This window comes from Cyclopterus lumpus, chromosome 4, assembly GCF_009769545.1.
Source record: "Cyclopterus lumpus isolate fCycLum1 chromosome 4, fCycLum1.pri, whole genome shotgun sequence".
In the NCBI taxonomy this organism is placed as follows: Eukaryota; Metazoa; Chordata; class Actinopteri; order Perciformes; family Cyclopteridae; genus Cyclopterus; species Cyclopterus lumpus.
In genome coordinates, this window is record NC_046969.1 from 8,636,198 (window position 1) to 8,650,459 (window position 14,262).

Sequence of the window (14,262 nt, forward strand, 5' to 3'; positions counted from 1 at the left end):
TCTGCGGGTAGGAACATGTCGGTGACCTGGCATCTCAGATCAGTAAGGTGGAGGAGGAGGCGGAGGAGTTTGTGATCGAGTGTCTGGGCACGCTGGCCAATCTGACCATCGCCGACCTCGACTGGGCGCTGGTCCTCAAGGAGTACAACCTGGTGCCCTACCTGAAAGAGAGACTCAAACCAGGTGTGTGTGTGTGTGTGTGTGTGTGTGTGTGTGTGTGTGTGTGTGTGTGTGTGTGTGTGTGTGTGTGTGTGTGTGTGTGTGTGTGTGTGTGTGTGTGTGTGTGTGTGTGTGTGTGTGTGTGTGTGTGTGTGTGTGTGTGTGTGTGTGTGTGTGTGTGTGTGTGTGTGTGTGTGTGTGTGTGTGTGTGAGGGTTTTTGTGATATCTCTTGCAGGGCGCACAGTAACCTGCATACCAGGAGAACCCTGCCTCGGTTCTCTCATCTATCTCCCTTTAAAACCAGAAGCCAGGTCTCTCCCGTGCCCTGTCTTAACCTCTAAATACTCCTCCTGCATCACACTATCAGTGAAGTGTCACTGGTCATGGATGATATGAGGACAGAGGACCCTCATTATGGTCTGGGCCTAATCTTAACCTTTGATGACCAGTGACCTCTTCACCCTCAGTTTCTGTCTTCATTGAGGCAGAACTAAAAAGTCTCGTGCTAGATATTTAAGTATTATTTGCATTGTAGGATAGAAAATAATAAACAACGGCAGGAAAGTTAGAACGTAACATGAATGTATAATGTATTATTATTATTTAACCATAAACATCATGACGAAGACCTGATCTGGGACACGGGTTGGGTCGAGAGGTGTTGCTGTGTGTCAATATGTAGTATGCTGCGTCGTTATTTATATAGTATTATTGTTGGGCCCTTCTTTAACTGGGACTATTTTTTTTATTAGCATATAATGCGTTTTAATATCGGGTGCTATAGCCACATTTGTTATATTTCCAACAGTCTGAGAATTGAATGATTTCACAAAGAGATCTGAGCGATCCTCAGCAACTTCCACCACCATGAGTCATTTATTGATCTGAAAATGAGCCTTTTGGGATCCTTTAAAAGTAAATAGATGTCCTCTTACACAAATGGAAAACAGACATTTTATTTATAACCTTTTATTCCCCAGGCATAGTTTTCTAGACCGTGGTGTTCTGATACAGCGGAGGCCAGATGTTTCAGAGGCTCAATGAGGTTCCTTGGCCGGTGATCCACTTAACTTGCACTTCTCCCTGATGTCAGGTTCTGCTGAGGATGACCTCATTCTGGAGGTGGTGATCATGATCGGCACCGTGTCCATGGACGACTCGTGTGCAGCCATGTTGGCAAAGTCTGGGATAATTCCTGCTCTTATTGAGCTGCTTAACGGTAAGAACCAAATCCTACAGCTCTCCAAAGGATTATGAAACGTACCGTGTCGTATTCTTTTATTTCAATATTTTGTTATTCTAGGGACTAAAAGTCAGAATATCTCGCCTTCTTCGACACAGATATTCAGCTTTTTTTTTTTTTATCTGTCTTCCAAGTCCCTCAATTTACAGTTGCCAACAATACTAAATTGCTGGCATGCTCCTTTAAAAGCTCTTCTATCCAAACAAGGCTTACCTTACTTAAATAAACCACCATAACTGGCCTTGATTAAACTGCGATAACATTTCTTCTTAAAAAGAAATGTGAACAATCTAAAATAGATTAAAAAAAATGTTGTTAGAAAACAATATGTATATTGATTATGTTAATTACAACAGGAGACATATTTGTAATTTTTCAAATACAATCTGTGACATTGCTTCATATTCCACGACCCTGAAATGAAAGTCTTTGTCACATTGATTCTAACCTGGGCGCGGTGCCACCGTGTGCAAGTCACATAACAATTATCAAAAGAGAAAAAAATGTTGACATGTTATTTAATACTAATGCTTATTTAAGTTGCTCTTTATGCTTGTTTCCATCGCAGCCCAACAGGAGGACGATGAGTTTGTGTGTCAGATTGTCTTCGTCTTCTACCAGATGGTCTTTCACAAAGCTACCAGGGACGTCATCGTCAAAGACACTCGTATCCTTTGTATCGTAGACATTTCTGCCCTGTATCTTAACTGTTTTGTCCCATCTGCATCTCCATAGCAACCTCTTTTAACTCCTCTTTTTCTTTTTTCTTTTTAACCCTCTGGGTATTTTAAGCTGCCTGTAATTGTACACAGTTGTGGTCGATGGCGGCTTGTGTCAAATTACAAATATGCTCTCTGTCAGCACGTTCTGATTGATGTTTGTGAAGAATATAACAGCGAATATCTGATTTAGGCACTGCTGTGAGAGGAAAGTGTTCACTTCATCACAGGAAATGTAGACAGTGGTTCCTTCAGCCGCAGGGCACCTGTCTCCGGTCTCCTTTGTCTTCAAATGGCCGAGTGGGATGCGGTTGTTCCTTCCCACAGAACCACCGCATCCCCATCGTTCCCCCTGCGATTGATTAGGGACAGACAAAGTCATTGATTCAGCTTTGACACGTCCCAGACTGGATGAAATGTTTTTTCCTTGAGTCCTAATCTCAGAAGCGCCTGCGTACCTCATGGACTTGATGCACGACAACAACGCCGAGATCCGCAAAGTCTGCAACAACACTCTGGATATCATCGCTGTGAGTAACTGACGATGTCTCATACATACAATGTATTTAACTGATCTCCAAGGTTGCAAGTTTTCTTTTCTTTTTTTCTTTATTTATTGGAATAGTTGTTTTAATAGAAGTATAATGTATACAGAGGGGAAAGAAGAAGAAAAAAAGACAAGATTGAAGGTATGGACTGAAATGTAAGATAAAAACATAGATTTTTACATTCTATTCAGATTAAAACCGCTCTTCCAGTTGGTTGTCTTCTACAGCTCTTTTCCGACATGAAACATGAAACGTTTTGACCTTTTCCAGTCGAACACGCTCACCCTCCCCTGATGTGCCACATTTGACATCAGCGATTAACAAACTGATGAACTCCTGAATCACCTCGTGACTGACAGGTGTGGTCAGCTCCCAGTCAGTGCGTGATCGCTGCCAGACCTCAGATCAGCATAATTAGCTGTAGATTACAGCCAGGCAGTGTAGCGGGGCAAAGGAAGTGTTTCATTGAAATTATCAGTGAGACCTATTAAGCTGGGAACCACATGAAAGGCAGCCAGTGGGCTCTGGAGTGTCTCAGCGGCTGGACAGCAGAGGTGAGAGAGAAAGCAGAGCTGTAGACACACACACACACACACACACACACACACACACACACACTATCATTACTGCTCGGCTGCGATCCTTTTGGCAGCACACGCCATAACTGTGCAGTCCTGAGATGATCGCCTTTGATCATTGTGGCTCTGCTCCATGTACAAGCACACACACACGCACACACACACACACACACACACACACACACACACACGCGCGCGCGCGCGCACAGGGAGTGGGAACTTTGTAGATGCTCCAAGTGGGACAGAGGCTTAATTCACTGTGATGTATTCCGAGCCGGGCCACGTTTCCAGAGGCATAACTTTCCTCCCCCCTGCTGCGAATGAGCTCATGGTAACAACTGATTAGTCATATTAAGCAAATAAAAGAGCATATTTGCTCAGTGAAAACCTGAGCCAAGGTGCTATTTCAGCCTGTGATGTATCAGCACGCCGACAAAATGTGTCACTGTCACCTACGGGTGGGGGTTTTGGCGACGGTCAATAGGCCCGTTTGAGTCCGGGGCCTCGGGCCCGGCTGTCAGTGCCCATGGCCCTCTGCTTTGCCTCTGAGTGATTAATCTCTTTATCGCTGCCCCTTCAGCCCCCACAGAGAAAAAGAAAACAGAGCTCTGCGGTCGTCTTCCACACGAGCTGTGCACGCAAACAGTCACAGTCACATGGTACGGAGCTATTGATCTTGTAGTCTGGTCTGTTGTGAATAAGAGTCAGAGTTTTAAATGTGTGCCAATAAAGTGAACCCTCTCCTCCGAGATTAACGCTGACTCTGACACAACGTCTGTCTCTGACATTCCAAATATTTTCTAAATTGTGCATTAAGAAAAAAGCCGTCGTGGAAATGCAAAGAATGGAAAGGGACGTTGTGATGCTCGGCTCGGGTGTCAAAGCTGTTGCGTTGAGAATGACAAGATGCAATTAAAGACTGATGGAAACATATTTTCCAAATACGCCTTGGCACGGCAATAACTCACTCTACTACTGGAGGCAATGCGTTCATGCCCCGCTGCCACTTAAAATTAAAATTGATTGGAGACGGAGGCTCTCGTTCCAATAAATCAGTAAACGCTGCAAAAGAAAAAGGCATAAAAGGTTTATTCCCAGAACAGAACAATCCTTCAGTCTGCAGTCGTGTGTCATTGAACAACAATTCTAAAATAGAGTGTCAAGTGCTCAAAATACAAATGAATAGGCAGCATTTATAACCAAAATTCATGGAGACATTTCTGTGGTTTTATTTTGTCTCTCTCCACCCAAACCCCTCTGCCCTCCAACATGGCTTCAGGAATATGACGAGGAGTGGGGCAAGAAGATCCAGAATGAGAAGTTCCGCTTGTACAATTGTCAGTGGCTGGATATGGTGGAGAACCGACCAATGGATGAGGCGGGAGAGCCCTTCCTGTACGGGGAGGACGGGGAACCCTTCATCGGGGACAGAGACATCCTGGAGAGACCCGATCTCTTCTACAGCGCCGGTACGGACGCCCATCGGCCTTTTTGCATCTCGAGGGTGAGATGAGAGGACCGACTCATTAATAATGAGTGTCGTTTGTGTTGTTTCACCCAGATGGGCTCATCTCAGCAGACGGTGCCATCAGTCCCGAGTTCTACACCGACTTCCAGGACGGAGAGCTGGGACAGACTGGATACATGAGCAGGTATGGAGCCACAGCAGCACTTCATTCAAACTGAATCGAGTTTCAAATCCCGTTAGAGAATCGTGATCATTTCAAATCGTCTAGCGTCGACATTTTTAAGGGGATGAATTGAAATATAACTAATTCTGCTTTTACACCCATTTAGTTTGGTTTACATTAACTGCCAGTTTGGTTCTGGCCAAACAACACCCGTCTTTGTCTGTTGGGTACTTCATTTGTCAGAAGAAGAAAAAAAGGACCAGCACTGTGTGATTAGGAGACATGTGGTCTTAGCATGAATTCTATCCCTTAAACTATTATTAAATCCATCTGCTAGTCATGGAGCCTGTCAAGAAAGCGATATCCAGATTGATGGGGCAAGATGGTCTGGTTTAGTAAGCATGTTAACGTGAAAACACGGCAGCATGCGAGTGCAGAGATTTCCCCCCGACCAATCGGAAAGAGAACAGGAGTTCAAACGGAGGTGGGGTCGTGATTCTATTCATTTGTATCACCCAATATCACAAATCACAACTTCTGTGCATCAGTTGCAATACAAAGTAGGAAAGAGTTTGAGTAAATAACAATACTGGGCCAATACAAAACATATGCGAGGCCAAACACATGTGATGTTGGAGAGGGGTGCTGCTTGCTTCTTTTTCTAATAAATAATTAACAAAAAAAAGTGGGGAATCCTGCTCCCTGCATGTTTTTTACGCTGCTCTTCGCTAATGAAAAAGAAAGAAGAAGACATTTGTGACCCTTGGAAGATGGATATTTAGCGAACCGAGCACTGGATGCAGTACTGAGCCCGGCTATCGGAGCCCAGTCCTGCAACAAAAAAAAAAAAAATGTCGGTCAGCGGGGCAGGTTGTCTTTGTCCAAAAGCGCCGCCTGTGTCAGAGAGGAAACACTAAACTGCGAGTGTTTACCTTCAGTCGGCTCGTCCGCCAGCCAGTGCTCTGCCCTCTCGTATTGTTTTTCTGAATCACTATTCGCTGATCTGTGTTATTGAACCAGGCCGGGCCTGAGTCAACAGGCCTCACCAATCCCATAAGGCAGCGCTCCACCCTGAACAGCAGTACTCCAGCTTTGAGAACAAACACTCTCCGGCCGTCCATCTGTCTCTGTGTTTCTCTCTCTCTCTCTCTCTTCAGTGGCTCCAATATATCTGCTACTTTAGTCCCAATACGCCGCTGACATTCCACAGCGAAGCATGAAACTGAAGCCCGGGAATTAGAAATCAGCTCTGTTATCACTTAGATGGACTGCGAGTCCGTTTCTGCTCCCATTATCGAGCGGCAGCTAATTCGATACGCCGCTGAGATGATGAATAGTTGAGGAAATAGAGAATGTATTGTGAGTAAGTTGTGTTATTTATTATCAAACTTCTCCTTGCGTGCGACAAAGCTCGTGTCTTTTCTCTGCCCCCTCGGCAGCAGGAATGTTTAATTTGGCTGACTGAGCGGCAGAAGCCACGACACAGTCAGTCCAACGAGAGAGAAATCCCAATCTGACTTCCCTTCACTCATTTCTTTATTGCTCTCCTTCTGTCTCTCTCTCTCAGCTTTGTAATCGATACCTTTTAAATATACTGAAAGCCGTCTGTGAGACTGTTTTAATTTGGCCGCTGTACTCTTGAGTGATCCAGGTTAACATAATAATCAAAGCCAGCACCGCCGCTTATTTTAAACTATGTGTGAAACATGGTGTGAATGGGGCCTTTTTTTCATATGGACGTGGTATTGTACAATCACAGTTATTTGTATGAATATCGGAATGAGCTTTTATACCATCGATATGCTATGAGGATTCGTTTTTTCCGAAGCAAATAAAAAATGTGGGTTTTACATGAATACCTCAAGACAAATTATTAATTTGTGACCAGTATCGCTGCGACCAATGCACCGTCCGTGTATAGAAAGAGGGCAGCTGTCGCTCTGCTCTTCCTGTCCAAGAAACTTAATGAAATGTTCACGTGTTTTATTTAAAAATATATATTTTTCAATACATCTTAATCAGATTTTTTTAAATCTCTCTAATATCAATCTGGATATATTGATGACAGGCTATTTTAACAATCAAAAATGTATTCAAGCTTCTTAATTCTTATTTTTTCAATTGTTTATAAGACTATATATAAATATCTATATATTTATTTCTATACATATATAAATATACAGATATATATATATATATATATTCAGTCTTATATTTTCATTGTTTTTATTGATGCTAATTTAGTAAAGTTACAGTACAGTTTAATAAAAAATGTTTTTGTTTTATTTTCAAATTGGACTGTTGATAATATAGACACAAAAAAGGAAATGAAGGGAGACAAAGACGGGATGACATGAACCCAGGGACGTTTTAGTTGAATGTTATTCATCTGCTCTGATTTAAATTATTTTCACTGTACGAACAGATGGGCGGATTTCCCACAAGTGTTAATTGTCTTTGGTCGGGTAACGAGCGCTGTCCAATAGAGAGGGAGCGTCGTGGAAGACGGACAGTGTGCGACTGTGAACACGCCAACAGGAGGCTCATTGAGCGCTTCGAGGGGCCGTCAGGATGTGGCGGGGCGCCGGGGAGAGAAGCGAGGTACGAAATACATGAAGGTAAAAGGAGAGGCCGAACGCAACCGCCATCAGGTGAGACGTGGAGATACGCCGGGAGGATGGAGGTGGCGGGGGGCGCGACCTGGTTCTTTACCGGCGTGTTGGTTAGTTGTAACCTGAGTGGTGACAGCAGGGTGAGATCAAAGCGGGGGCCCTGGAAGAAACAGACGTAAAGGGGGGGGGGGGCAAAGGGTCACGCAAAAGGAGGTAAAAAGGCCTGATTCCCTTTCCTGTTCACTACCAAGGAATGTTCTCTGCGGGATGGGACGTGTCCCCGCCGCCTCCTGCAGCCGCTCCTCTGGGGCCAAACTGGCATTTGTGGGAACACCGGGCCCCTTGTCTCAGCGAGCCCCAACCGCCCTCGCCTCATTTTGCCGGCGTGTCACAACACACATAAGGGGGCAGACAGGTTGATTTGCATGTTTCATAATCACAAATATCAGCAGCGTTATCGGCCTTCGTTTCTGGGGTCCAGACCTGCCGGGCTTAAAAAAGATTGTATTCAAAGCGTGATAAATAAGCATCACTCAGCTGGCTGGATGAATTATATTTCCTCAGCTACAGTGTGATTAACTTCTGGCTGTGACGGGAGCTTTTCGGTTGACACCTGAGTTACGATTTGATATGCAGCTCTAGATGAGAGCCAGTGTTCCTATAGAAAGGTTTAAATCATTCCATAAACACTTCAGTGCCACTCACTTCTTGAGCCTTTCTTTTCTAAAATTAAGTACAGGGTTTTATTATATTTGTTAAGTATCATTACTTATATAATCTGTAATAAATCATTAGCTTTGGAACCACTAGCTTCAACTGACAAACATTCAAAATACATAGAATAGTAGAAACGTTAAAATGCATTTGTCTATCAAAGGAAAAACTCACCCAGCACTCACGTGTACGCTATCACAAACATCACATTCCTGTAATTTATTGACAGTCCAATGATGTTTATGTCTATATATCTTCTTCTTTTCTTTAACTTTAACTGAATTTCTACATGAAAACAAAGTCAATGTTTGCATTTTAAGTTGAATAAATTATTAGTCATTCAGACAGTTGATGATTTGCTCAGGATTTGTCATGTGTCAGTCAGTTAACAAATCGGACAGATTATGAAAAACACACTTAAATTGCGCATAATTAATGCTTTCAGTCTATTCTGTCCTTTTTCATGTGAATAATCGGATGATTCTTAAAATATTCAACTAAAACCATCTGAGGAGGAAGAGCCACAATGTGCTTCAACTGGTCAGAACCTGTAGACGTACACAACCTGTGACAAGAGATCAGCAGCTTGGCCATAAGTTCTCAGGGCCTGAGGTCGCATCTTCAAAATTCATGAAATTAATTCCTGAATAGCAATCGTGGTGGAGGTTAATGACTCAGGCTTCGACCGTATTTAGATCAGCCGCCACTCAACATCTCGTAGACGCGATATCGTTTTGTTTTTTTTCACCATCAAAGCTGTCCTGTCTGAACTTCAGGACTCGTACGGGTCGGAACGGATCCTAGAAGTCCAGGCGGGGGCGTGACCAGTCGGTCAGCCATAGACACAGGCAGACATGCAGGCAGGCAGGCGGGCGGATGGTGTGACTCAGAGCTCCAGTGTTCCTCCAGCCTCCTTTAGCCGGGCTCTCAAATCCCCCCTGACAGCCGTAGCGTGCGGAGAGGAAAAAGACATATTTCTGTGTGTGTGTGTGTGTGTGTGAGGGAGGAGAGGAGGAGGAGGGAGAGTGGGGATATGCTGCAAGCTGTGTAACTGATCGCTGGAAGTGATTTGGCTAAAAACAACACGTCATTATAGGCGCTTGCAGGGGCAAAGCAAACAGCTCGTATTTTAGGAGGCTGAGGGAGCACGGCGGGCCGGCCAGCGAAGAGAAAGACGGGGATACGTGTGAGATGTGGTGTCAACCGTCAGGGCCCAGTTTATCCATCAACCGCTGCATCCCGACGAGGTGGCCGGGTCCTGTTCGAGGTGACCACCACCACCACCACCAGACACAAACTCCCAGCAGCTGGTCAGAAGATGGAGCGTAAAATCGCCCCTCCGCCCTCCTTATCCACATCCCCGTAGTAACTGATTTATACAGTGCAGATACAGGCCTTTTATCATCCCCCTCAACAGGCCTCTGTTGCCAAGCGGAGGGCAGCCAGGTCCTCCAGGTTTGGCCGCCAGCCTCCGCCCTCGTCACGGCGCTGTGTTTTGACATCACTCTGTTTTTTTTTTTTATGGCTTGGCTGCTCCGCTGTTTACCCCTCCAGCCATTAGCAGTCTGTAACTCACACACTCCTTATGGATGTCCAACACCTGCATCAGGACAGATGAATATTACATTAACTTTTTATGAGCGTTTTTTTTCTCCTCCTTTTTCTTCAGCCTGAGTTATTGGTCCGGCCCCTGGGAGTGGGGGGGTGCGATGGAGATGTCTGGTGTCAGAGCTCCACCTGGTGGAACTGGGGGAACTGTTTCTTGACGCAGCTGGCTTTGTGTTGAAACAGGAAAGGGACAAACTTTTGAGGCTCAGTATTGTAGGAGATGTGGACGGTGGTGTCCACGCTAAAAAAACACCTGTAAATCACTGAAATACAGTTATGCACCATCACTTTATTGGATTATTCTCGTTTACTCCACTACAATCAGCTGACACTTGTGGTTACTTTTGTTTTTCGCATTATTATTTACAAAAAATACAATTTGCCACTGTTAAACACCGTAATATATATATATAACAGCGAACACTGTAATTTTTACAAATAATATTTATAAAAAATAATAATAATAAAAAAGGGTCTCCTGACCCTTCACCCCACACACCGTTTTTCCTTGTTTTCCAAATTGCTAGTTTTTCCAGTCCTGAAAGGAAGACCATTAGTGTGTGTGTATAGTTTTTTGTTAGCAGAGTAGTTTGCACCATGGATAAAAAGACGGAGAGAAGAGTGCTCTCCTAAGCCCTGAAACTACGCCTGCAGGCAGGCTGAAGAATCTCACTAATCTGGAACACTCAACAAACAGATGGTGGATGGTTTCTTCTTGAGAACAGAATGGACCGTCGTCTCCTGAGCCAGGATCGAGGTGCACCAGATACCTGTTGGTAGCTATAGCCCCATGTACCTCCACTGGAGGTCTTGTCTACAGGGGGTTTGTACAGGGACCGCCAACAGGCCCCTTGGGGGGGATCCCCTGCCAAAAAACTCGGTCCACCTCGACACCCTCACCCCTGCCAGAGAATGCAAGTTAGAGACCTTCACACTGACCTGGTACGCTGCTTTCCTCCCCAGAGTCTCAAAGTCCCCCAATGGGGGGGTGTCTTTCGAGACAGCAGGATGTCCTCTTCATCCGTCCACTGTCCCACAGCAGGACAGACAACCAGGGGTGGGAAGACATACTCACACTCATCGTCCCATTGGTCAGATAATGTGGGGTCCCCAACAAACGCTCTGAGGACATCTGGCAGAGAAGTACAGACCTCCTCCACCTGCCTGAGCAGCAGCCTGCTGGACCGGATGTTGATCAGCTCCGCTAGATGAGGGATGGAGGTCTTCATTAGATGAGCTTCACACAGCCGGCCTCTCTCAGTCTGGATCTCAGACTGATCGACGATCAGCTGCCAAGTCCAAACTCCAAAGTACACAAGTCCATAATTGGTCCATACTTCTTTGTGGAGAAGCTGAGGCCTCACATGGAGGGTGGAGACTCCTTGTAGGCCTTTGTCTGGTCCTCTTGGTGTAGGATCCAAGGCCTGAAGTGGAGGGTGGAGACCATGGTCGTTTCTCAAAATGCGTTCTTGTCTGTTCTCGTGGACTTGTGAAATGTCATAAGTCGCAGCCCGAGTAGTTCCAATTCAAAGTCCCCGTCTAGCCAACCACGGTCCAAATGTCCGGATGTGACTAGCTCTATGAATACAGTTAATTCTATATAGTTGTTGTTGTTATTAATACTATCTGCTACAGTAATTGCTATACTTCCCATATTATTGTGACTTTTAACGTATATTCCATTTCATTTCAAGGGATCTTTGATTGTTATTGCACATTTATTTTGAGTATTTATTGCACTTTTCACTGAACTATATATTTCAATCAGGAGTCCAATAAAGAAAGGATCATTGTGTTCCTCCCCTCTCCGCCTTCTTTTGTTGGACCTTTCAGTTTGTCGGAGCGGTTTGTCCCCGCGGGTCGACCAGCCCGCCCCGACGGCCAGATGGTCTACAACTACAACACCGCCTCCCGGTAAACCACACCGGACGAGCTGCATCTTGATTGGGGAGGAACAGCATCGGCGATCTGTTAATGGGGCAGATCATCAGAAGCGTCGCGTTGGAGCACCAATATTAATATTTTAATACACCGACACTCATTCAAGGAAAACTGCGGAAACTAGCAACTGTACGGGGAACAAGTTGAATTACCCCATCCACAAATCACAAATTCCTCAAGATTTATTATAATATTATATGAACAAGATACACTTAAAAACTAACAAACATACATATTAAGGTCGGTCTTTAATTTCATTTTACGTGTATTCTGATGAATTTGAATATTGCTTCTCTGATTCAAGAACACGTGCTGTGAATCAAAGCTTACTACGTCTGTATTGTGGTAAACTAGCAGCTGTTGATTCAACACTGAACCGTCACGTTTGCCTGAATGTTTCTTTCGTAACCACAACCTGCCTAATGTGATCGCTTATAAACACTACTGCAGGCAAAACAAAGTACATGAAATAAGTGCGTTTTGAAAGATAAATCTGGCACTCTGAGATTCTTGAATGAAGAGTGCCTTAAAAAATAGAATGCATTATTATTATTATTATAAATCTGGTGTTATTCTATATTTCTTTCTCATGTCCAACATCTAATGCGCAGACTCAAACCAACAATATGTTGGTGTGTCTCAATACTTTCTGACTTCCTGTCTGGCTCTCAGCTCCGAGCCCATTGGTTCATACTGAAGTCAGTCTTTAAAAACACCATTAAAACATGGTGATGAAGGAACGCGTCATCCCGTCACACACACACACTTGTTCTTAGATGTTGGTTGAATTCATTTTTAATAAGAGAATAACTTACAGAATATCACCAGACCAATCCTTTAACAGAGGTAATATTTTATAGAATTAAAACCAGTCCTGGCTGGCGTAGCTTTTTTATTTTTTGCTTGTGAAGTGGAAGTGAAAAAAAACAAAACTTAGAAAAAGCCCTTTCTATTTTATCTCTTTAATCATATTGTGACCTCTCAGATTAATCTGGTCGACTGGGACGTCATATAGTATGTCCCACATGTGCCTGAAAAATTGTTGCGTTAAATTACTATACCTCAATTTTGATGTATTGTTTATGTTTGCGGTTCTGTATTTTCTTGATTTCCGAGGAAGCTTGCTGATAATCACTGTGTAATTTGGTAAACATTATAGGGAGACAGGCTGTGCTCAACTGGTGCACTTTCAATTGAAGTAACCTGGACCTTTTAGTTACTGCACAGCAGGTCAGCTGGATTTGCTTACTCATAAATCAACAACCTTTTATAAACTCCACATAACTCTATAAACTTGAATAACTGTCTCAGAGCATTGTCTCTATAATTAGTCCCAAATTACAGTTCTTTCCAGGAAACAATGGACCATAAAATAAATGAGTGCAATGTCCCACTAGAAGCTCTGCAGTAGACTGTAAAAAAAGAAAATCCAAGCGCTGGATTAAGACGTAATTTATCTTTATTTCTATGAATGTAATTTAAGAAGAAATAACAGCCTTTGTCTTATCTTAAAAAATGTCTTGAATATGAACAAATGTTAATTTATTTGTATTCTTTATCTTGTCCTTGATGTGCCTGGAGCGCTGCCGGCCCGCGGAAATATGTGGTGCAATATATCAAATATCAGATGTAAGGCGTATTATTGTAGTCAAACTGTATTTATTATTTAATCCGTCACCGATGTTGGATTTCTTGCAGGTTTTGGATATTTCTCAGCACAGCGTGTCAGTGATTGTGGACCAAAAATAAATAATCCAAACCTCATGCTGCATTTGTTTTATTGGCAAATAAATCCATTTATTGTGTCGTTTTCCCCACATCAAAACCAGAGCGTTCACACACAAATAGTTTGAGGCTGTGTTTGTTTTTCACACTCTTATTTTATTCATATTTCCACACAATGTTTCCATGAACAAACAGTCATCCCCGTTGACAGTAAATGGTCAAGTGTTTCTCCCGGTACTCGCACTGTAAACTGTCCCACGAACCACATCTGTGTAGGATGCTCTACACAGGTAGAAGGCACAGGTGTCGAGACTCGGACCCGTCTCTACGGCAACCGCTTCCACTTAACGGAAGCCGGTTTCCTTCATTGTAAGGCACGAGGAGGCCACATGGAGGTGCTATAAAAGGCATTATGATGAGCTACTTCTTTGAGTTTCCTTTTTAGCAACAAAAAAAGAAGAAAGTCCTTCTGTAGGTTTATACAATAAATCACATTGAAGAAGCTGCATTCAACATTCAGAGCATTAATACAGCAAAACAGTGATACGGAGGATGAATGTTTACTGGAGCAGAGAATGAAGTCGCTCTCCGTCTGTGTGTTTTAGTGCCACGTGGCTTTTAGTGCACGTGAGGGTCCCCCCTCTAGCGAGCTCACAGCCGCCGTCGTGGAAACGTGGCATCCACCCTCAGCTAAACAACGTTAGCTCGGTCAGCAATTTCGCCGCAGTTTGCGCTGTTAGCAACATTAGCTGTGAGCCGCCCGCTCGCCTTCCACCATGTTGA

The 14,262-nt window shown here is 43.9% G+C and overlaps 1 protein-coding gene across 5 annotated transcripts in view; it reads left to right on the forward strand.

Moving 5' to 3' along the window:
- The window catches only part of kifap3a (kinesin-associated protein 3a), a 28,423-nt gene extending 14,905 nt beyond the window's left edge, over nt 1–13,518 (forward strand). Inside the window, exons 14-21 of one of the 5 annotated variants that reach the window (XR_004609371.1) lie at nt 12–183; nt 1,254–1,379; nt 1,972–2,070; nt 2,567–2,652; nt 4,528–4,717; nt 4,810–4,900; nt 7,305–7,480; nt 11,647–13,517. Coding sequence is in view for 3 of the 5 variants with exons in the window: in XM_034530642.1 (XP_034386533.1) it covers nt 12–183; nt 1,254–1,379; nt 1,972–2,070; nt 2,567–2,652; nt 4,528–4,717; nt 4,810–4,900; nt 10,777–10,939 (927 nt within the window). In the remaining 2 variants the exon portion in view is untranslated. Of the gene's footprint in view, nt 1–11; nt 184–1,253; nt 1,380–1,971; nt 2,071–2,566; nt 2,653–4,527; nt 4,718–4,809; nt 4,901–7,304; nt 7,640–10,776 lie in introns of those variants that run through there. The other 4 variants (XR_004609372.1, XM_034530643.1, XM_034530642.1 and 1 more) reach the window with 4 other exon arrangements.
- The last annotated feature ends 744 nt before the right edge of the window (nt 13,519–14,262 follow it).